The 23,226-nt window shown below is 38.8% G+C and overlaps 1 protein-coding gene across 8 annotated transcripts in view; it reads right to left on the reverse strand.

The window, feature by feature from the left end:
* The window catches only part of LOC139960145 (tyrosine-protein kinase Fer-like), a 36,852-nt gene extending 13,661 nt beyond the window's left edge, over positions 1-23,191 (reverse strand). Inside the window, exons 1-10 of one of the 8 annotated variants that reach the window (XM_071958292.1) lie at positions 23,029-23,187; positions 17,942-17,993; positions 13,524-13,621; positions 10,653-10,757; positions 9,268-9,363; positions 3,877-4,080; positions 3,267-3,437; positions 2,003-2,211; positions 1,192-1,315; positions 398-556 (exon numbers count right to left, since the gene is read on the reverse strand). In XM_071958292.1, coding sequence (XP_071814393.1) covers positions 466-556; positions 1,192-1,315; positions 2,003-2,018 — 231 coding nt within the window. In that variant the 5' untranslated portion in view covers positions 2,019-2,211; positions 3,267-3,437; positions 3,877-4,080; ... (3 more) ...; positions 17,942-17,993; positions 23,029-23,187 and the 3' untranslated portion in view covers positions 398-465. Of the gene's footprint in view, positions 1-397; positions 557-1,191; positions 1,316-2,002; positions 2,212-3,266; positions 3,438-3,876; positions 4,081-9,267; positions 9,364-10,163; positions 10,506-10,652; positions 10,758-13,523; positions 13,622-17,941; positions 17,994-23,028 lie in introns of those variants that run through there. The other 7 variants (XM_071958291.1, XM_071958290.1, XM_071958293.1 and 4 more) reach the window with 7 other exon arrangements.
* Between the last annotated feature and the right edge of the window lie 35 nt (positions 23,192-23,226).

Raw genomic sequence — 23,226 nt, forward strand, 5'->3', positions numbered from 1 at the left:
ACTCTCTAAGGTTTTGAACACGCAGGTTTTGAAACAGACCCACAGTAACTGCTTTTACCACTTCTTTGCCATACTCAGGCGCGTAGCCAGGAATTTGCCAAGGGAGGGGCGAACCTGTAGGCAAACTATCAGAGCCAAATATGGCTCTGCAAACTATCTTAGCATAGTGCCATCACGAGTGGCATGAAGCGTACAAGAAAACTTTGGCCGAAAATGCCTCCCAGATCGCTGGAAATGGCACTTCCCAGGCCTTGTTAGTTGCATTTAAGCATTTTCTATTTTGAAATTACTAGGGATATCATAAAAATATACAAAAAAAATATGCTCAAGGGGGGGCGGTCGCCACCTTGGCCCCCCCTTGGCTACGTGCCTGGACATATGTATACACAACCTTTACCAATATTTCATGGCCTCAGGGGCTGTCCATTTGATTGGTATCTGTCTCATGTTGTTGCTGTCGATCTGTTATTCCTCTTCTTCTTCTCTCGACATTCCAAAATCGCTGATCTTCAGAATATTCTTCGTGCCAACCAGACAATTCCTCGCTGCCAGGTCTCTGTCAATGAGGTGAAAGCATGACCATGAGTTTTACAGAGGTATACTGTGGGAGCATGGCAGTGACCATATATCAATCTACTAGATCTGCTGTAATATACAGAGCATTTGGCATCTCACGTTATTGGGCCTCTCCCAAAAATTTCTCCCTACCTTGAGGTTTCATTCCTTAATGTTGCCGCATTTTTGATAATGTTAACATCATTTCAGTTCCACAGAGTGTTTTATTCTAACATTCGTGTAGATCAATGGTGTGAGGTGGGGAGGGGGGGGGTTGCATGATGGGGGTGAGGTTCTATCTGTTAACAGAAAGTTACTTATCACTACAATTTACTGGCAGCATTCTACAATTACAACCATCAAGAGCAAAATGTCTAATTTTTAAAGGCAGTGGGAATGTCCCATTCTCCTTATTTGGTTAAGTATAACGAGAATTGTCTTTAGTATTCAGTTTTGACATTTTCCCTTTGAAAGCAGATATCACACAAAGTCTCAAATAGACAAGAGTCCTGATTACTTATCTGAGTTCTTCTTGTTTGTTCCTCAACAAATACATACTAGCATACATGCATACCCATGCCTACATCCATAAACCCACACACCTGTTTATTAACCCCAGGACAATTTCTAGTTTACCTGTGAATACAACTTTTGCCCTCCAAGTTAGCCATCCCTGATGCTGCGTCTTCACTCATTTTAATCTTTTCGGGGACACTCAAGGTCTTGCTGTCATCTCGAAGCAACTTCAAAAGATCTCCTCCTGCAAAGGTGACAGAGAAGCAAACATCAGTCAGTAAAATCAATCTTTTTAAACAATTTCCTGATTTCATCTCATAAATCTATTGTTTGTTTAGTCTGTTTTGTGTGTATTAATTATGATACAAGCCTAAACGTACGCAAATAAAGTTCCTCTGTTCATGGTACATATTGCACATCAGTGTAGAGCAAGCCAAAAACTAATAAAAGAGCTTATATATAATTGCAATCTTCTCTGAATGTGTAACCAGAAATACACCGTACAAAACTTCAATTTCTATAAAATGTCACAGTATATTTAGAAAGATATTTATAAGGATATTTATGATATACGGCTATATATGGACAATATAAGGATATTTATAATATTTATAAGCCGGTCAAAATAGGTTACATTCAATCAACTAATAAATCTCCAGTTAGGTGCATAGATCTTGAGTTGGGCTATTCAACTAGCAGTGAGGAAACATTTTCCTCTTCGATAAAATTTCACGTTGTTTGCGACCAGAAAATACTTCTCCATACAACTAACCAGAGTGGCAGGGTTTCCATATACAATGAGATGTTTACGGTGTACCATATTCCCTAATAAATCAAAGGCCAAATTTGCCCCCCTAATCTAACTAATTTGATAGCTGTCACAGAAAAAAAAAAGAAATGATGTCAAATCCATTTTTTACTGGTTTTTGACCTTGAACAAGCTCCATGACAATGTAGATTGGATGTCTGTCTGTTGCCACGCCGATAAGTTTGACGATGTTGGGATGCTTGTAATTCTTGAGGATGTAGGCTTCTGAGAGGAACTTCCTTCTCGTTGCAGCATCTACTGTGGCCTTGCACGTCTTGACGGCGACAGGTTTATTCTTAAATGTCACTTTGTGGATGTCACCTAAAATGTCCCTGCATGTACACAAGAAAAAGGATGCTTATGAAACTAAAAGAACAATGCAGTCAACAAACCCACCCCCTCACCCACCCCGCCCCCGTTTTCATTTTTTAATATTTTATTTCACTTGGGGTGCAATAGAGAAGAGTAACAGCCATATGGGATGTAATTAATAGAGTTCTAACAAGATATTCATATAAAAATTCACTTTTTTTCTTCTTTTTTTTCCACCTTAAATAAAGAATGCAGCAGTAGTATAGACAAGGAGATGTCACATGCGAGGTCATGTGATATGTCACATGAGAGCTCACAATATATGTCACATGAGAGGCAACCAGTGGCTTAATAAACCTTAACACAGTAATTTTTCATTGCCTACAGCTGAAGGGGTATACACTAGAATTCAGCAAACATCTTACGTTAGCCCATGTACCAACAGTAAGAATCTCCCCAAATAACTCAACATTAGTGCACACACATACTGTGTTGATAGGAATAGACTGGAGTAAACAACATGACACATGTTGTGCACACATGGTCATCCCTGTTAGCTTCAAGTACAAGTCAATTGGCCAAACAAAAATTACAAGGTTTCAGGGTCACTGGTACAAAGTGGGTAAATGTCAGTGAAATTAACTCATCTACCAATTAACTTTTCATTATCATTAAAGGCAATGAAGACTTGCCCCAAACAGCATGCTGCCATCTGAAAAAGTTAACTCTGTTGCTTGCAATTGATGTTTTGTTCGTGTCGCTACAAAATGCAGACAGTAATGAAACGTGATACCTTGTTATCTTTAGCTGGATCTGAGATGTCCATCGCTGTATCGTTTGTACACTGTGCTGTGGGTATTGACCGCAGCTGTATGTACTGACTGTACACTAGTGTCTAATTTACTGACGGTTGCAAGCTGTATGTGTATTTGCTGGGATTGATGGTGGTGTGTAACACTTCTATTACACCTCATTCGAAACTAGGTCAGATTACTGGCATTAGACGTTTCTTTTTTTTGCGCGAGTCTTCACACCCTTTAAAAGATTGAATCGTTATGTCTTTCATGAAACTCACCTGTCCTAATTTGGTGTCCAGCAGGATGTCCTTGTGTCGAAGGTTGTGCTCGTCCTTGACCTTACTTATTGGATTTCTGATCATCATGGCTTTCGTCACCGGTGTTTGAGTTGACATGTGATGGTTCACCAGTTCCTGGATTGACCGAAAACTCCCTCCTTCCAATCGATACTGTTAAAAACCAGGACATTCAGACATTCAAAAAAATTGTGTGGAGGAGAAAAGTCAGGCTTAATGATATATCATATCAAACACACACAGTATGCCATTTCAATTTTGTAATGTGAGGGAGGAAGGGGAAGGGGGACCAAGATGTGTGGAAGGGGAGCCTTTGAGGACCCCTGGCCCCACCACTGCCTACAGAGGATGGCATTGTAACACCAAAATGTGTATTTTACATGGTGTTTTTACATGCTTTTATTTAAAAAATATTATGCTATTATGCTAATATATTACATATAATATATATATAATATATATATATTATGCTATTATTAAAAAAAAAGCACTATTGTAATAATAGCTATCAGCAAAAATAAGTCCCAAGATTGATTTGCTGTCATAGATGGGTTAACTCGCTGCAGGTTTTAAAAACTCGCAATGGACTGACCGTGCTATCGTCTTGTTCCACGATCGGGAAGTGCCTCTGTTTATCGGCGGACCTGCAGGAGAGCACGTACTGGCCGGAGGCGTCGCTCTTGAATCTGACAATGAAGTCTCCCTCCTGTTTCAGCAGCTCCTCCGTCTCTTGTCTCCGCAGGGCGCCGTGGTACCAGGCTTCATCCTCCAGGGGCACGTCCTTGTTGGAGCTAGGCTGTAGACACAAACATCTCTGCTGTAAGTTACTCAACATCAACAACATTCTGTTAAATAACAACTTTGGACGACAAAAAATATAACTGAACCTAACAGTATTAGGAGACTGACTTGACACAATGAAGTCAGACCACAGTTGGAGCACACTTTTCCCATCTCATGTTTGTTCAGCTGGAAGATTTCAATTATCATATGACATGTGCACACTGTCACCTGACTAAGTACACTTGTCACCTAATTGAGTGCACATATCAACAGACTGAGTACACTTGTCACCTGATTGAGTGCACATATCACCTGATTGAGTGCGCATATCACCTGAATGAGTGCACTTGTCACCTGATTGAGTGCACATATCATCTGACTGAGTGCACATATCACCTGACTGAGTGCACTTGTCACCTGATTGAGTGCACATATCACCTGACTAAGTGCACTTATCACATGACTGAGTGCACTTTTCACATGACTTCAGTGCATGAGAATGGTCTACACTTCACCCACCTCAGACCGAAATACTTGCTAACATCACAGAATCTAAGCACACTCAGAGATTGAAATAAGCCAAGACAATATGATTAACTCATATCTCCCATTCTTGGTATTATTTAAATGTACTATGAATTAACCATTGTCCACAATTCTTCCATTATCGGCCAAATGCTTAACACGCTAAAATTGTTCAAAGTACTTCCCGAAAGGCTTTCATCCTCTCTACATTATACTGAGATGGGTGGGTGGGTGTTCAATTAGATAAATATGTCGCAGTGAGTTTATATACTTTGTGGGTTGATATAATATACTTCTCGTTATTTGATGTTTTTAGTATGTGTAGGGGACACACTGATGACTATTAATATCAGTGTTTAATGCTTTAATATTCACACACACACTAATGACTTGTATAAACTACCTTCATACCTCTTTAATACTTCACACCCCGCATGTTTATGAGACTGATATTTTCACCGGTATATTTAAACAAAGCGAATCTAAAACATATCAGTACAGAATTGCCAAGGTATAATAAATTCAGGTTGCAGATAAACCCAGCTTCCTTAAAAAAAAAAATGGTATCAATAAAATCTGAGGTTTAATCTTCCTTCAAATCTGTAATATAGTATTCCCACCTAACATTTCCCAAGAAAATCGAACATGCGACTGAAGCACTGGGAACCTAAATAACTCAGACAAAGTAAAACAAGACGTGAAAGCAACAAGGAAACGGTCACCTTTATCACTAGTATACTAGCACTCTCTATAGCTAAATCAACTTTAACACACCTGCTGGCCTTGTTTATCAAACACAGGTTACCACAATATTAGCAATACATGTTTGGGAAATGTCATGTCATAAGTGTAGTAATAGTAGAAATCAAGTCAGAAAATCTGCTAGAAATGAACACTTCCTTGTCCAATGATATGTTTCTCTTGAATCTCCCAGAGGAAGGAGTCTTGACTATAAAGACAACAATGGAGATTCGTAATTCAGGATGTTTGTAAATGAATAAAGTTTCAACTAGCTTCAATTATGTCTCTAGTTTAAGCAACAGAGGATAGGAGGAAACAGGAGAACTAGCACATCTCCAAGCAGACACAAATTTTCTCTGACATTCAGTCCAACTCTTAAGGTGGCATACTCCTATTAGGGTGTATATCAATCCACGGCAAGTGTTCTCCTTCAGGAAAAGTGCCAATTAGGAGCAGGAGAACAACTTTTTTGCTATGTTATCAATTAGGATGAGCTTTTTTGTGGCTTGGATGTTAAAGAACATGAATGGAAGCACATGTCGTTAAAAAATTGGGTAAAATTGAGGCAATTTTAGATCAGTTTATCCCTCCCAGGAGCAGCGGACGAAGATTGTTTACGGCCGAGTGAAGAGGTTTGTTTACAAGTGACGAAAAGTTCCGGCTCTCGTAGCAAAATATTTTCACGGTCATGGTATGGAAAATTGATGGTGCCATGAAAGGCCAACTTGTCAGCTATCTAGTGATGGGTAGCGTTTAGCAAGTGAAAACTTCTATCTAGACTTAGAGAAGGCATTACTTTTGTGATTTAGTGTGTAAGTCAATGGGGCTTTTAATGGGCGTATGCTACCTTAACATTTAATATACAGAATATAGTATTTTATCATGTCTTATTTATCGAGGTAGGTTAAAGCCTAAAGGTCATATGTATTTTCCTCCCAAGTTCATTGCAGACATTTCTAGTCAGTTAATTAGGACATTTAAGTGTCTCATGCCATATGGTGGCCAAAGCAAGAACTTAAGTGCAAATGATTGGTCATGGATTACCACTTTTCTAGCACATTTTCACATACATATATGGTCATTTTCACAATCAGTGGTGTAACTTTCAATATTGGCACTTATTGCTTTGTAACTCAGTGACCAAATACCAGAATTCTTTATAGATTTTTTGCCATTTGACCATCCTAAGTGAAGTCTACCTTGGGTAGCTTAACAAACTTTCTCGGTTTCTTCAGGTGGATTTGGTGGCCATAAATATGCTTAAAATATGCTAGTTTAGCCATACACTTTCAACTTCACTGCTTTTGTCAGAGCCTGTACTTTTTGGTGGAAGGTATTTTCCAGTTCTTATTTGGTTGATATTATCAACAAGTGTCCAAACTAAAATGCAATTGTGTTCCCCAGGTTTCCTTCCCTTCCCTTCTCCAAGGACCGGTGGCTAGATTTTGTCGTTTCGGAGGTGACATTTTCCGTTAACAATTGGTACCTAAGTTTGACTGCAACTAAGTTCTAATTAAGCAGTGTAAATTTTGTTAAGTATGGTTGCATTATTACAATAACTAATGTGTCTAATAACTGGGCCCTAAAATATTTTTCATTTGGAAACTTTAAAAGAATTGTGTAAATTTCAAATTTAATGTTAACTTTTCCGTTAACTTTTCCGTCACCTCCGAAACAAAGCATTCTTCAGCCCAAGATTTATGTAAACAATAGTATAGCTATATTAAACTTATTAAAATATACCACACCCCCTAACATAATATTTGAGTAAAATTTGTGACAACATGACCAGTCGTTTTAATTTCTGGGAGATTCTTAACTTTCCGTTAACATGCGTCACCTCCGAAACATCTTGTCACCTCCGAAACAGGTTAGTTGGAAATTTTATCTCTACTTATCCAATAAACATCTTCCTTGGCTAAAAATCATATTACAGTAATTCTGTAGGGGTGTAGCAACCAGTATGATAATATCTTTTAAAAGGTCCTTATTAATTGGGTCAATCCATGCCAAATCAACAGATTTTTGGGTCGATTCCACGTCGACCCTCTCAGAATCGCCTGAAATTGATATGGTGTCTTGCCACATGTTTCAAAGGATGAAATTGGGCAAAAAAACTTTTGAAAAGTTTTTGGTTGCTAGGATATGGCCACACCTAGCAACCAAATCCAGATTGCATTTTGAGAGCCCTAAATTTATGTCAAGTTTGGAGGCATCTTTTGCATAAAGTATTTTATGTCTGATATTGCAAATATTATGGAAGACATGTGACCAGCTTTCGAATTTAGCTAATTTTGAGGACATTTTACAGTCTCAATCTTTTGTATTAAAATGGCAAAAAATGAGATAGGGGCCTTTTCTGGCCCTACTTTGAGTGTGCTCTACTGTATATTCACAAGCAATGGCATGTTTGAGTTTTAATTTGCATAGGATCCTTGTCCAGTGGTAGTTGTACGGGAAAAGTGCCCAAAAAATGTTGAGCGGGTCGTACCTTTTACGAACAGCGCCCTCAAACTTAAGAAATCTCACTTCTGGCCCTAATTGGGGGTCCAATTTGGGGCTGTGGGCAAATTTGAATTTTTCTTTAAATACCATTTTTCAGGAGTGTATTGACTCTATTTTTAAAAACTCAAGTCAAAAAGTTGTGTATTTTGTGTTATCTACTCAAATTCACCACTCGAAAATTGCAAAAATCACGTAGTTCATATGTATGAAAATGCCTGCACAAGCCGATTTGAGTAATTCAAATGACAACAACTTCTTAGCATTAGCATACAGGTGCTTAATAATTAAGAGGGTGGTTCACTAGCATAAGGACTACCAATAAACTGCATTTTCAGGGTCACATGCTCAACGATGCCTGTGAACAGCATCCTCAAATATCACATTTTAACAACATTTTGGGCTATTTTGGGCATTTCAAGGTCAAAATTTGGTCACAATTAAAACATTTATTTTTTGTTTTCAATACTAAACTAGTAAGACATGTATAGTTATGATGCAAAGAATGAGCTTTGGGCAACTTGGATTGGATATTAGCCCTCTGTGAGGAGACATTATTTAGGGTGTTTGACTTGGCCTTTTTTTTTTTTTTAAATAGTTTAAAGTTAAAATTAAGAAAAACAATCCTTGATTTCCAATAAATTTTCAGTTAACATGGAAATATCTGTAATAGTTTTAAAAACTTTCTGCCAAATCCTTTTCATTTTTAAGTAACATATAATGATTTAAGCATTTTAAAATTAATTGAATCAGAGTACTGTTTTAACACTGTGTAAATATGGTTGCTTAAAAATATAAAGTTTCCTAGAGTCATACAGTCACCGAAAAATTACACCCATAAACGTATATGTTTAAGCTCCAAAAAGTTGAAGTTACAAAAATTTGAACCCTTTAACATGTGATGTTAGTAAAAATTTCAATATTCATGGTGTTTGAAATTTTGGCCCTGAGTTTACAAAAGTTACACCACTGATTGTGAAAATGACCATATGGGGGGGACTGGGGGCATGTGCCTCCCAACTATTTTTCAAAATAGCAAATGTGCCCTACTGGCAAATAAAATGTGCCCCTTTGATGAAGAACTGTCTTTTGGATATCTTAAGCCTTTGTTAATTTAAAAAAAATTAAATTATAATGTGCACCAAAATTGTATTGATAGCATACTAACACATCAAATACAGTATATTTAAGTGATTTGGCCGGTGTGTATCGGTTTATAGCATAACACGAGTGGTGGTTGTGGAATCAGAAAGTGCCCCTCTGATGTTGTGCCCCCCCCCCACATTTTGGAAGCTTCCTACCCCCTGCACCCACACATACTTATACATGAATACACAAACACATATACATACTATACACACACACGCCATCACCATCACATAAATTCCTTCGGCCTTTGGCAAGGAATCAATAAATTGTTGAAATATCCTACCTGTAGTGAAGGATTTGTGTAATCTCTTCAATTGGTTTTCCCAAGACTCTGTATCAGATTCCATATCACTTTCACAGTCCTCCTCATATGGATCAACTGGAACAAAATTTTTTTTAAATGTTATGAATGATATCTGTTGCAGAATGAGGCATAAACCCAAGAGGTAATTGAATTGCCACTGGTAGTAGTTTTACTTAAGTGTAATCTTTTTGGCAAACAGGTATTGAAAAATCCCAATCTGCTCTTCTCTAGCTGTGGTGGTTAGCACAATATAGCTATCTCTAGTTGATCTTAGCATCATATAACCAATTCTTCAGCATCAATTTAAGATACAGTACGGTACTTTACTGAGTATTTGCTAGTGTGACTACAACTATGACTTGAGCAGAAGGAAAAGAAACAGGTCTATGCAGTCATGCTTGTGTGTATGGATGTGTATATGTAAGTGACATGCATGTGATGCCACTTGTAAACATAATAACTTGATACTTAAGGCAAACTTCAGTAGAGCTCATACTAGTTAGGTAGAATACCTTTTTGTGAGTACATGGTCCCTATTGCTTTTGGTTTAGGTCAAAGTTCATCTGAGGTAAAAAACTGTTAACCTTTAATCATCGTAATTTGAGACAAACTTCAATTAAATTCATGCTTGTTATGTAGATTATTCATAGTGAGTACATGGTCCCTATTGTTTTTCTCAAAGGTCAAACACTGACAACCTTGTAAAAACCTTATCTTGACAAGACACACTTCAATTGAGCTCATACTTTGTATGTGTATTCTTTCGAGTGTTTATATGACCCATATTGTTTTAAATGGAGGTTAACAGAGGTCAAACATAGAAACCTTGTAAAAAACATATAATGAGGTAAAATTCAATTGAGCTTATACAGTACTTGGTGGGTAGGTTACCCATAGTGAGAAGGTAGGTAGGTTTTCTTCTGTGCCAGATGGCTCATAAGGTTGGTGCTTAAACCTGGTTTCCATGATGCAAGTAAAATCAGAGTGAAACACTCCCCCAATCCGTCAATCCCTTGCTAACTAGCCCCTAGCCGAAGCTAGCGCCCATTTTAGCGATGGGTGGACTGAAGCAAATGGAGTAAAGTGTCTTGCACAAGGATTCAACGTATTGACTATGCCACCTGTGGGACTCAGACTCACAACCTGTGTGTTAAATGCAAAAGGCACTAAGCCACCATGACCCATAGTGAGTGAATTATTGCTATTAGTTTTTTCGGCAGTCAAAGGTCATGTGCGGTCAACAGAGGTCCAGCAATGTGTGGGACTGTGTGCGAGCCATAATGCAAAAGTGGACTTTTCCAGACTGGACTCTGTTTGAGGACCCCTGCATATGTCACTGGCTTAAGGATAACAATTTTCCTTACCAGGCAACAATGCTTTTTGCCTTGTTGGACAAACTCTCTTTGGGGTTGACCTGGAAGAACATGCTTGGTCAAGATCGCTACTTTCACTATCTTCATCCAGGGTACCTGCAAACCAAAATAAAAGAACCATGTACAATTTAATTAATTGTAAGTATGAAATTAATTCTTTCAACAAGAAATTGATAGGTAGATATTGATGGTTTGGCATATAAGAATTTCAGGTATCCTTTGACTCCATATTCAAGAACATCATATTCACTACAAATATTGTATTCTCATAATTAATTTACAACAGTGTGATTTCTTCTGACTAGTAGCCGTAATGGTAGACTTACATGGACTGTACTGTATGTTAATCAGTCCATGTACAATATTCAGCCATAGCCATGTACTGTTGGAAACCTCACTAAAGTATGTCATTCAACACATGTGTTGTTTAGAATGATTTAGTACTTAAGCACACTTTTATAACTACCCTTTATTTTTTGCAGTGGCATAGTGAGGGGAGCAAGGGAACTTTCCCCAAGGCACAGGGTATAGGCCCCCCTGCCCCTCGGTGCTGATAATGCTCACTATGCCACTGATCGTACTTGGAGTTTTTGCATGCAAGACATAATCAAAATTTGCAATATATTGATGAAAATACAGCAATTACAACAAAATGAATGTTGTACATATGACACCCAGCATGTAGCCATCCATGCGTGTGCATACTGTAGTAGGGCACTTGTCACTGGTCCATCTTATTCCAGGGAGTTCATAAAGTTATGGATTTACCACCAGAGAGAAGACATGTACATGAATAAATAGGAGGTGGTGTACATGTGATTTCCTCTATCTCAAACAATATTTTGTGTCACCTTTACATATAAGTAACATTACCATATGAGTAACATATTTAATGAGTAACATTAGGATATTCAAAATTTCCAATACCTCAAAATATTGAAATGTTGAAATTATACAGGTCACTGAATGGTAAGTAGGACAATCAGCATACAACCATTCACGCATGAGGGTGAGACACTTGTTACTGGTCCATCTTATTTCGGGAAATTATTAGGTAAAGATGATAAACCTGTCTAGCTCCTATTGAGGCACTACACAACCATTGAATGTTTTGTTACATCTTCCATACACTACTTCATATATAGACTAAAGAATTCCTGCTATATATAGAATGAACATAGACTTGTGTGTGTCATGAACACATGTGGCCTCCACTTCTGAATATATATTTATTATAAATAGGAAACATTAGGGGGACATCTTAAATCCATATTCCTTATATGTTAAAGACATACAGCTAAATGAATACTGTAGTAGGTAGGCCATTCAGCAAGCAGCCATGTACTGTAAGACAAAGTTTGTTACTGGTCCATCTTTTGTCAGGGAATTTATAGTTGAGTATGCAAAACGTTTGCCTAGATCACTGTAGCCTACAGTATATGTCCATGACCTTTGAATACATATTCCATATACTACATTCTGTACCCCACAATGTACATGGATTTGTGTGTTTGGAGGGGGGGGGGGGGGGGCTACTAAGTAGGAGAGACCCATTGAAGACGAGTGTACTTAATGTAGGGATTTTCTTGTACACACATTGCTTCCACCGTCTTATGTCAAATTAAACATTTTGTGTCAACTTCAACATAGGCAACATTAGGGGGACATATTCATATATGTTGAAGACATGTACAGCTAAATGAACAGTACAGTTAAGACAAAGTTTGTCATTGGACTAGTGTTCAAACGATCATGCATAACAGAAAATACCCATTACCGATTATTTTTTTCATAATCGTACCGATTCCGATTCCATTTAATTTGAAAATGAGAAAATATCCCGTTTATAGGAAATCGGCAATAAAGTTTGTGATAGAAACAATTATTGTTGTGATTTTCCTCTGTTTCCTTTTGCTTCTTGTAATACAAGGCTCTTAGATATCCTTTTGTGTGTACCAAGTAACCTCTGGAGTTTCTCGGAAAGAAAAAAAAAGATGCAATAATCGTACCGATTCTGATTCCGATTAGGTTAATCGTTTGAACACTACATTGGACCATTTTATTTCAGGGAATGTATAGTTGAGGATGATAAATATTGGCCTAGCTGGCTCTCACTGTAGCCCTTCATGACCTTTGAATACATATTCCATACTACATACCTCACAATGTGCAATGGACATGGATTTGTGTGTGTGGAGAAAGAGGGGGCTACTAGGTAGGAAAGACCCATTGAAGACATGGGAACATGTTTTAAGGATTGCCATGAACACTATATGTGGCTTTAACATCTTACAGGCCTATCAAATTAAATATTTTGTGTCAACTTACACATAGGCAACATTAGGGGACATATATTCATATGTTGAAGACGTGCTATTAGCCACTGTGCCCCTGCTTACCTTGAACCCTGGTCCATCTTATTTCAAGGAATTTATAGTTGAGGTTGCTAAACATTTGCCTAGCTCACTGTATCCCTACATGACCTTTGGATAAATATTCCATACTACTTAGCTCACAGTGTCCAATGGGCATATAAGTGGAGGAGGGGGGGGGGGGTACTAAGTAGGATAGACCTGCATTGGAATCATGTGTAACTAGGCTATACCAAAGTTCAAACACTAGCGTTAAAATGCCTCAGAACTCAATTTTTTTTATAAGTAAATATTATATGTACTTGCCCAATGTTAAATGAATGGTGGTTATGACATTCAGCACACAGCCAAGTCCAGTAACACAAAGTTTGTCACTGGACCTGTATTGGGGTACACTTCAATCCATGCATCACAAAAGACTTTTTTTGTATATGTACACAGTTGTCAAACTCATTATCAATCACTACATGAAATATCAAACCTTTCTTACCTGTCAAGGTTTTGTGTGTTGTTTCAGGAGATGACTACTGTCACAGGAGCTTGTTTCAGATTCTGTAAAATTTTCACAACTTTCCTCATCTTGTGGAACTGAAAGATATGTGCAAAAGGTCATGAATAATTTGTAGCTACAGAGTATAGAGTTCATAATTATTTAAGAATGAAACAGGTCCAACAGTAAGCTAATGGAGTCTTACTTTACCAAGTGCTGTAACGTTAGCTAGACGTTTTGGACTAGTCACTGACCAAAACTGTGTGTTATGGTTTATCAAAGGTGGAAGCTGTTTAACCGATCGTCAGCCAAATACCCAGAATTTGTAGCAAAGTACTGTACCTGTAATATATATTGTCATATTTTCCAAGACTATTTTTAACTCATAGAGACAGATATTTTGACTATTTATTTCTTCAATGTTGTTTACATTTTAGACTGTTGAACAGTGGCGTAATAAATTGGACAGATCATTAAATGTTTTGTTTAGTGTATTTTCAATAAAACTACTGTTGTTTTGCGTGCTTTGGGCGCTGTTATTAGACCTCCTAATCAAAGGTTTATTCTATACTAATGAGGTTATATTAATTGTTGCGGTTGGATTAACTAAATCCTTTTGTCTCGATGATTTGTGTTTCAAGGGTTTTAAGTTTTGTTCTGCTTGAACCTTTTATTTACTTACCATTTTATGAAATAATTACTATACATAATAATTTATGTTTTATGGTGTTGCTTCATATTTCTTATTTGTGTCGATGGCCACCAATACTAATGAATGGGTGATCATGATCTGGTAAATAAGTGAAGTTCCTTATCTGACCGAAACTCGGGTAAATATCCACAACATTTACTAAAACCTCCACAACACAGTCACTGCTGTTTGCACGATTCTTACCCACTTTTACTAGTTTTAACAATAATTTTTTTCTTACTTAACTGTGTGTAGCACATCTTCATCATGGACAATATCTTGTGATTATATTTTAAATATGAATTCAGTGATAAAAGACAACAAATTTTGACCAAAACTTTACACACACAATGCGACAGGACAGACTTCTAAGTAACCATGCTGTTACCAGGACATTTGTACCCAAACCGCAGTATCAGCCAGTGAAAACAAACGATAGATACATTCACTAAGTACTATGGTCTAGCTTGATCGCCAGAGCTAAAATACTCTTATTCAGAAGTTTAAACTTCAAGTAATTTCAAATAATTGTGTAGTTGTTATTTGCTACTAAACACTAATCGTTTAAGTCAAGAAACCTTTTCTTTACTTAGCTAGAGCTATTATCTGTACGTTATCTACACTATTCAAGAGTAGAACAACACATTGAGATATATATGATGCAGCTCAAATTTGCGACCCTTATAACGTCTCAGACCAAGATAAAATAGAAAAAATTCAAAGGAAGGCAGCACATTTTGTAACTCGTGATTCCGTAGGGCAATCCAGCGTCACTGGGATCTTAAAGACTTTGGAATGGGAACCCCTCATAGAAAGACAGAAAAGGGCCAGACTCATGCTTTTTTTATCAAATTATAAATGGCCTTGTTGCAGTCCCAAACGAGACTAATCCCTTCTTGAAACCAGGGAGACGTGACAGCTATACTCAAATTCCTTGCTTTTCAGTATATATAGTTTCTATCCTAGGACTATTAAATCTGGAATACGCAATCCTTGGCCGATAAGGAGAGCCATAGTCTTTGAGGTGCTTAAAACTAGATTGCCCACGCATGGTTGTTAGTGTTACTAGCACTGCTGCCCTGAGTAACAACATCCTCGTTGTGATACCCGAGAGGGGTTTTAACAAGTACGTAACAGAAACAGAAATACACTGTAGATTGGTGTGTGCTCACCGGCAAAAATCTGGTGACTGCCGAAAAGTGACTTCAGCCTGCGCTGCCCATAGACGTTAACTCGAATTAGGCAAGTCTGATGTAATTCACATATACCTTAGGCCTAGCCTAATCGTGCATCGTTTTATTGTACGTCAACCATGGACTCTAGTGTGGAGGTTTGCGAAAAGTTCCCATTTTCATGCAGAAGAGGTTATAGCGCTTACACAGGTTAAATCTCTGACCAAGGTGGCTAAATCCTGACTAGTCCAAAATCACAACGATGCACCACGGTGCACACACACAGAAATATTTTCTGAGTTCTCCATACGCATTGATTTTGCACAGGAATGAGATCTCAAAATAAAATATAGTTCGTAATATACAGTAGATAGAGTCAACCATCTCCGTGAGGCGTTGCAAATGTTCAAAGCCCCCAGTCCCAAGCCCCCCACGGTATGGTATTCATACTTCATGAACACCTAGCTGGTACATACGAAATTTGGGTCAGGACTTAGTTTGGGTCAATTCCCTATTTTCATTGGCGCACAGGGCCCGAATCACATGCCAGATATGCCAATTTGTTTTTGACTTATAAAAAAAATGAAACAGCTCCCATTGACTTTGTGTTAGCTCCGTGGGTGGGGTGTTGCAAATGTTCAAAGCCCCCAGTACCAAGCCCCCCACGGTATGGTACTCATACTTCATGAACACCTAGCTGGTACATACGAAATTTGGGTCAGGACTTAGTTTTGGTCAAATCCCTATTTTCATTGGCGCACGGGGCCCGAATCACATGCCAGATATGCCAATTTTGTTTTTGACTTATAAAAAAAATGAAACAGCTCCCATTGACTTTGTGTTAGCTCCGTGCGTGGGGTGTTGCAAATGTTCAAAGCCCCCAGTCCCAAGTCCCCACGGTATGGTACTCAAACTTCATGAACACCTAGCTGGTACATACGAAATTTGGGTCAGGACTTAGTTTGGGTCAAATCCCTATTTTCCTTGGCGCACGGGGCCCCTAACACATGCCAGATATGCCATTTTTGTTTTTATCTACAGATGTATATACCTGTACTAAGTAATAATGTAGCATGACAATGTTGCCTTTTTGGTGATTGGAAAAGAGTAGACTTTGGAACACATATCATCAGTCACTAACATAGCAAATTCTTTAACTTTAAGACTCGCGCAAAATGAAACCTTAATCTGACCTAGTTTCGAAAGAGGTGTATCAAAAGTGTTAGACACCACCATCAACCCAGAAAATACGCACACAGCTTGCTACTGTACTGCACCTTTGGTAATTAGACACTAGTGTACAGTCAGTACATACAGCTGTGGTCAATACCTACAGCACAGTGTACAAACGATGCAGCGATGGACATATCTCAGGTCCCGCTAAAGATAACAAGGTATCACTTTCATTACTGTGTTCATTTGTAGCTCAACAAGCAGAAAATTTCACTTGCAAGCAACAGAAAGTTTCCTTTTTTAGAGGGGCGAGTCTTCAATGCCTTTAACTGCCAAAATCTGATGATTAAATCAAAAGATATTTTCATCTCATATAGATACTACTAGACTGGATAAGAGGAGCTTAAATAGGCGTTAGGTGAGACATTTCTTCAGGTATTTAGGCTTCATTTTGTTTCCTTTAATACTAATGCTACAACAAAAATTGGGGGGGGGGCAGAGTAAGACTCAATACTTATTATAGATTCAGAATCAATTTACCCCCTTGAGTATTTAAGTTGCAGAAAAGGCAGCTTTTCATCAATGGTCTATATACGTCTCATGCTTTACTTAATGATTGCTGTGTAATGAGATCCCTTTTGCGAATATGATTTGAGGTAATTCTAAAAAATAAGTACAGTATGTGGAAGCTTGGGGTATAGGAGCACAAGGCCTAGTTTTACGAAGAAAATGGTCTCCATACAGGAGAGCAGTGGCAAAATTGTGTTCCACATCATACATTATTTTGTCAATCTGGTTATATGTGAAATTTAAAGGTCTTGTTCATATGAAATCTTGAACAATATAAAAATTGTAATCTTTGCAGTCATGCTGGCATGTGTACATGGGTGTGTTTATGTGGTCATGCTTAGCAGCTTGTAAACACAATATCTCAAGAATGGAAACTTTGACAGTCCCCATGTTTGATATGTAGGTGGGCTACATTGAATAAAAGAACCTGATTGTCTTTAAAGATCAAGGTTTGTGGTCAAAGGATTTACGGAAATCCTTGTAAAAGCAATAGCTCAAGAAGAAAAGCTTTCAGAGATTACAGGTTACCTGTGCTGATGTATTACACTGTTGTACTAAATAGAAGACTAAGACCGTTTTGGTCATCAATCACTCTTTGTTAATGTCTTTGTAAATATTCTTAATGCCACATCTCTTCCTCAATGCTTTTTGCTATAATACTTAAATCAAGTGTGTTGTACATCCTGGCTATAACTTTTTATAACATTGAAACCACAATGCAGTTTTGCATTCTGGTTATACATCTTTCTTAGGACTGTTGTATCTGTATTCCTGTTTTACATGCTGTTTATGATGTTTAATTAAAGGTTCACCTTTATTGGTATCTTCAATTCCTGTGTCTCTTATCTGTGACAGTGTCGGATTCTGTAATTTAAAATTGTCCAAGAAAGCATGGAAAATGATATTCATAGAAATTTGAAAATATAATAACCTGGTTCTGTTTTTATATGCATACTTCTAATGCATGTTTCAAAGGATTTGGTACTCACGTCACCCTAAGTGCATTTTGCACATGACATTGTTTTCATGCACTAAGTATGACAAACTATAAAGTGTTATGCTCTCGGTACACTTGGTAAAGCATTTTCCTCCTATTACATGTAGGTCATCATTCAAACACTTGATATGAAATAATGTACTGAGTGTTCGCTATATATGCAGTGCAAATGTCCCTTTACCAAAAGACCCTGTTTAATAAAAAGAAATTGCTCTGCTGTGAATGGAACCCTAATTATAAACCTATTAGCTTAAACCTATAATCCGAAACCAAAATGTCTCCGCCTTGAAGCAGCCAAACAGGCACCATGAACAGCTTCGGCGCTGCAATGCAACATCAAACAAACAGTCAAAGCATTGTAGAAGAAAATATGTCAGTAAGACATCTCAAATTCTAGTAGGCCTATGTAGTTTTTCACAAAGGTAGTATGCTATTTTAATATTCTACAGCTCAGTTATTTTCTGTAGTGTTCCACACCATGATAGCAGTCCAAACACTAGGTTGAACTGGTTTTGCCCACCATGGTTATTCACACACTTGATATTCCATTCTGGGACGTGTCACTTACTACATCAAAGACACAGTGGTTCAAACACTTGGTACAAAACACTGAGTGTTTCGTGTACCATCTTAACCAGACAGTAGGGTTGAGGCTAGTGTCAAGGTGTTTCGGCAACGCAGCTAGTTGAGACTAGTTTCAAGGTGTTTCGACAACGCCAGCTAGTTGAGACTAGTTTCAAGGTGTTTCGACAACAAAACTTGGTATTGCTTTCTGAGGGTTCCACTGAGATTAGAGTCAAGGTGTTTCGACACACAGCTAGTTGAGGCTAGTGTCAAGGTGTTTGGAAAACAAGACTAATTGGTATTGCATTCTGAGGGTTTCTCTGAGATTAGTGTCAAGGTGTTTCGACAACACAGCTAGTTGAGGTTAGTTTCAAGGTGTTTCGACAACGCCAGCTAGTTGAGACTAGTTTCAAGGTGTTTCGACAACAAAACTTGGTATTGCTTTTTTAGGGTTCCACTGAGATTAGTGTCAAGGTGTTTCGACAACACAGCTAGTTGAGGCTAGTGTCAAGGTGTTTCGACAACAAGACTAATTGGTATTGCATTCTGAGGGTTTCACTGAGATTAGTGTCAAGGTGCTTCAACAACGCAGCTAGTTGAGACTAGTTTCAAGGTGTTTCGACAACACCAGCTAGTTGAGACTAGTTTCAAGGTGTTTCGACAACAAAACATAGTATTGCTTTTTGAGGGTTCCACTGAGATTAGTGTCAAGGTGTTTCGACAACACAGCTAGTTGAGGCTAGTGTCAAGGTGTTTCGACAACAAGACTAATTGGTATTGCATTCTGAGGGTTTCACTGAGATTAGTGTCAAGGTGTTTCGACAACACAGCTAGTTTCAAGAGACTAGTTTCAAGGTGTTTTGACAACACATATAGTAAAGGCTAGTGCCAAGGTTTTTCGACTACTGTACAAGACTTGGAATTGCATTTTGAGGGTTTCACTGAGATAAGTGTCAAGGTGTTTCGACAACACAGCTAGTTGAGGATAGTGTCAAGGTGTTTTGACAACAAGACTTGGTATATTGCATTCTGAGGGTTTCACTGAGATAAGTGTCAAGGCGTTTCGACAACGCAGCTAGTTGAGGCTAGTCTCAAGGTGTTTCAACAACAAAACATGGTATTGCTTTTTGAGGGTTCCACTGAGATTAGTGTCAAGGTGTTTCGACAACACAGCTAGTTGAGGTTAGTGTCAAGGTGTTTCGACCAGGCGCGGCGGAACGGAAAAATTATTGGGGGGGCTAATGTGTGGAGACTATCTAAGCGGAGCGCCACCATCGGTTGGCGCGGAGCGTACAAGAAAATTTTGGGTTTTTTCAAACCCCCAGATGGCCGGAAACGGCACTTCCCGAGTGTTTAATGCTGCGAATACCTAGCCCTAAAATATGGGTCTCAAGCCTGCAATTTCTCAGATTGCACCTAAAAGTCTGTAAAAACATTGTAATTTGTATGTTTGATGGTGTTTTAAGAGAGTAGCTATTCCTCGTAGTGTACTCGCAAAGTCGTTTTTGAGTGTAGTAAGGGCAGTGGTGGAGCTAGGGGTATTGGTCAGGGGGGGGGCAAGAATGGTCTGTAGGGGCGCTTTCGACACTATCTAAGCGGAGCGCCACCACAAGTTGGCGCGGTTCGTACAGAAAATTTTTGAGAAAAGATACTCCCTAGATTGCAGGATATGACCCTTTCCGGGCCTTGCTAATTTGCAGATTAACGGAGAATAAAAAGGTGTCGTCGCCATTTTGTCGAAAAATTACACCAACAGAATATGACAAATGTCAATAGGTATATGAGAGCGCAATAAAATAGTCAATAATCGCGAATAAGTAAAAAGTAGTGAAAAGCTGAAAAGGGCGCCAGCAGTCCATTTGAGTCCGTCAGGGGGGGGGGGGCATCCGCCCCCTGACTGTATATATGGACGCTCTGCCACTAAGTAAGGGGATGTTGGAGAACTGGCTGAAATGAGGCAAGTCATTGGCCTAAGACGAAGTTGAGTTACGCTTACCGGTACTCACACTCACTGCTTCCACTTTTCACGGGGCGTGAAGACGCGGTTGGGGTGACAATGTGGTCTATAGCCAGGGGACGGGCCGAGGGTCCCCCAGCAATTACTAAAATTATTACACCTATATATATAGTATACGTGTGCATCGGACAGATCGACAAGTATGCATTGAAAAATGGGCAGATGCACGTTTCGGAGCCTTGGTAAATATTGGGGGGACTTATCATGCATTTGCCCCCTCAACTTTTTCATTGGGGGGGCTGAGCCCCCCCGGTTCCGCCGCCACTGGTTTCGACAACAAGACTAATTGGTATTGCATTCTGAGGGTTTCACTGAGATTAGTGTCAAGGTGTTTCGACAACACAGCTAGTTTCAAGAGACTAGTTTCAAGGTGTTTCAACAACACATATAGTTAAGGCTAGTGTCAAGTTTTTTGACTACTGTACAAGACTTGGAATTGCATTTTGAGGGTTTCACTGAGATAAGTGTCAAGGTGTTTTGACAACACAGCTAGTTGAGACTAGTTTCAAGGTGTTTCGTCAACAAAACTTGGTATTGCATTCTGAGGGTTCCACTGAGATAAGTGTCAAGATGTTTCGACAACACATATAGTTGAGGCTAGTGTCAAGGTGTTTTGACAACAAGACTTGGTATTGCATTCTGAGGGTTTCACTGAGATAAGTGTCAAGGTGTTTTGACAACGCAGCTAGTTGAGGCTAGTTTCAAGGTGTTTCGACAACAAAACATGGTATTGCATTCTGAGGGTTTCACTGAGATATGTGTCAAGGGATTTCGACAACACAGCTAGTTGAGGCTAGTGTCAAGGTGTTTTGATTACAAGACTTGGTATTGCATTCTAAGGGTTTCACTGAGATTAAATTCAAGGTGTTTTGACAACGCAGCTAGTAGCCTAGTTGAGACTAGTTTCAAGGTATTTCCAAAACAAAACTTGGTATTGCTTTCTGCGGGTTCCACTGTGATTAGTGTTAAGGTGTGTCGACAACACAGCTAGTTGAGGCTAGTGTCAAGGTGTTTCGACAACAAAACTTGGTATTGCTTTTTGAGGGTTTCACTGAGATTAGTGTCAAGGTGTTTTGACAACGCAGCTAGCAGCCTAGTTGAGACTAGTTTCAAGGTGTTTCCAAAACAAAACTTGGTAAATTCTGAGGGTTCCACTGTGATTAGTGTCAAGGTGTTTCGACAACAGAGCTAGTTGAGGCTAGTGTCAAGGTGTTTCGACAACAAAACATGGTATTGCATTCTGAGGGTTTCACTGAGATATGTGTCAAGGGATTTCGACAACACAGCTAGTTGAGGCTAGTGTCAAGGTGTTTTGATTACAAGACTTGGTATTGCATTCTAAGGGTTTCACTGAGATTAAATTCAAGGTGTTTTGACAACGCAGCTAGTAGCCTAGTTGAGACTAGTTTCAAGGTATTTCCAAAACAAAACTTGGTATTGCTTTCTGCGGGTTCCACTGTGATTAGTGTTAAGGTGTGTCGACAACACAGCTAGTTGAGGCTAGTGTCAAGGTGTTTCGACAACAAAACATGGTATTGCATTCTGAGGGTTTCACTGAGATATGTGTCAAGGGATTTCGACAACACAGCTAGTTGAGGCTAGTGTCAAGGTGTTTTGATTACAAGACTTGGTATTGCATTCTAAGGGTTTCACTGAGATTAAATTCAAGGTGTTTTGACAACGCAGCTAGTAGCCTAGTTGAGACTAGTTTCAAGGTATTTCCAAAACAAAACTTGGTATTGCTTTCTGCGGGTTCCACTGTGATTAGTGTTAAGGTGTGTCGACAACACAGCTAGTTGAGGCTAGTGTCAAGGTGTTTCGACAACAAAACTTGGTATTGCTTTTTGAGGGTTTCACTGAGATTAGTGTCAAGGTGTTTTGACAACGCAGCTAGCAGCCTAGTTGAGACTAGTTTCAAGGTGTTTCCAAAACAAAACTTGGTAAATTCTGAGGGTTCCACTGTGATTAGTGTCAAGGTGTTTCGACAACAGAGCTAGTTGAGGCTAGTGTCAAGGTGTTTCGACAACAAAACTTGGTATTGCATTCTGAGGGTTTCACTGAGATTAGTGTCAAGGTGTTTCGACAATGCAGCTATACAGTAGTTGAGGCTAGTTTCAAGGTGTTTCGACAACAAAACTTGGTATTGCATTCTGAGGGTTTCACTTACTGTACCAGGACAAAGTGATTCAAACACTTGGAATGCCATGCAGGGTGTTTCAATTACGGCATCACAGACACAGTGATTCAAACACCTGTTACAGCAAACTGAGTGTTTCGTGTACCAACTTTACCTAGGGCCTAGATCTGAGGGTTTCGCTTACCTTAGTGATGCAAACAGTTAGTACCGCAAACTCAGTGTTTCGTTTCCATCATTTCTTGACTTGATTTTATGCATTTCGATTTAACAATGCTCTAAAAGTAACTAACAACTTCACCCCTATCCCCAACACATCCCAAAACTCCATAATACGATCAGCGAATCCGAAACGGAAGTGACGTTAGAGGTCAACTAGCTGTGT

The sequence above is a fragment of the Apostichopus japonicus genome, chromosome 19 (genome assembly GCF_037975245.1).
Source record: "Apostichopus japonicus isolate 1M-3 chromosome 19, ASM3797524v1, whole genome shotgun sequence".
Classification (NCBI taxonomy): Eukaryota; Metazoa; Echinodermata; class Holothuroidea; order Aspidochirotida; family Stichopodidae; genus Apostichopus; species Apostichopus japonicus.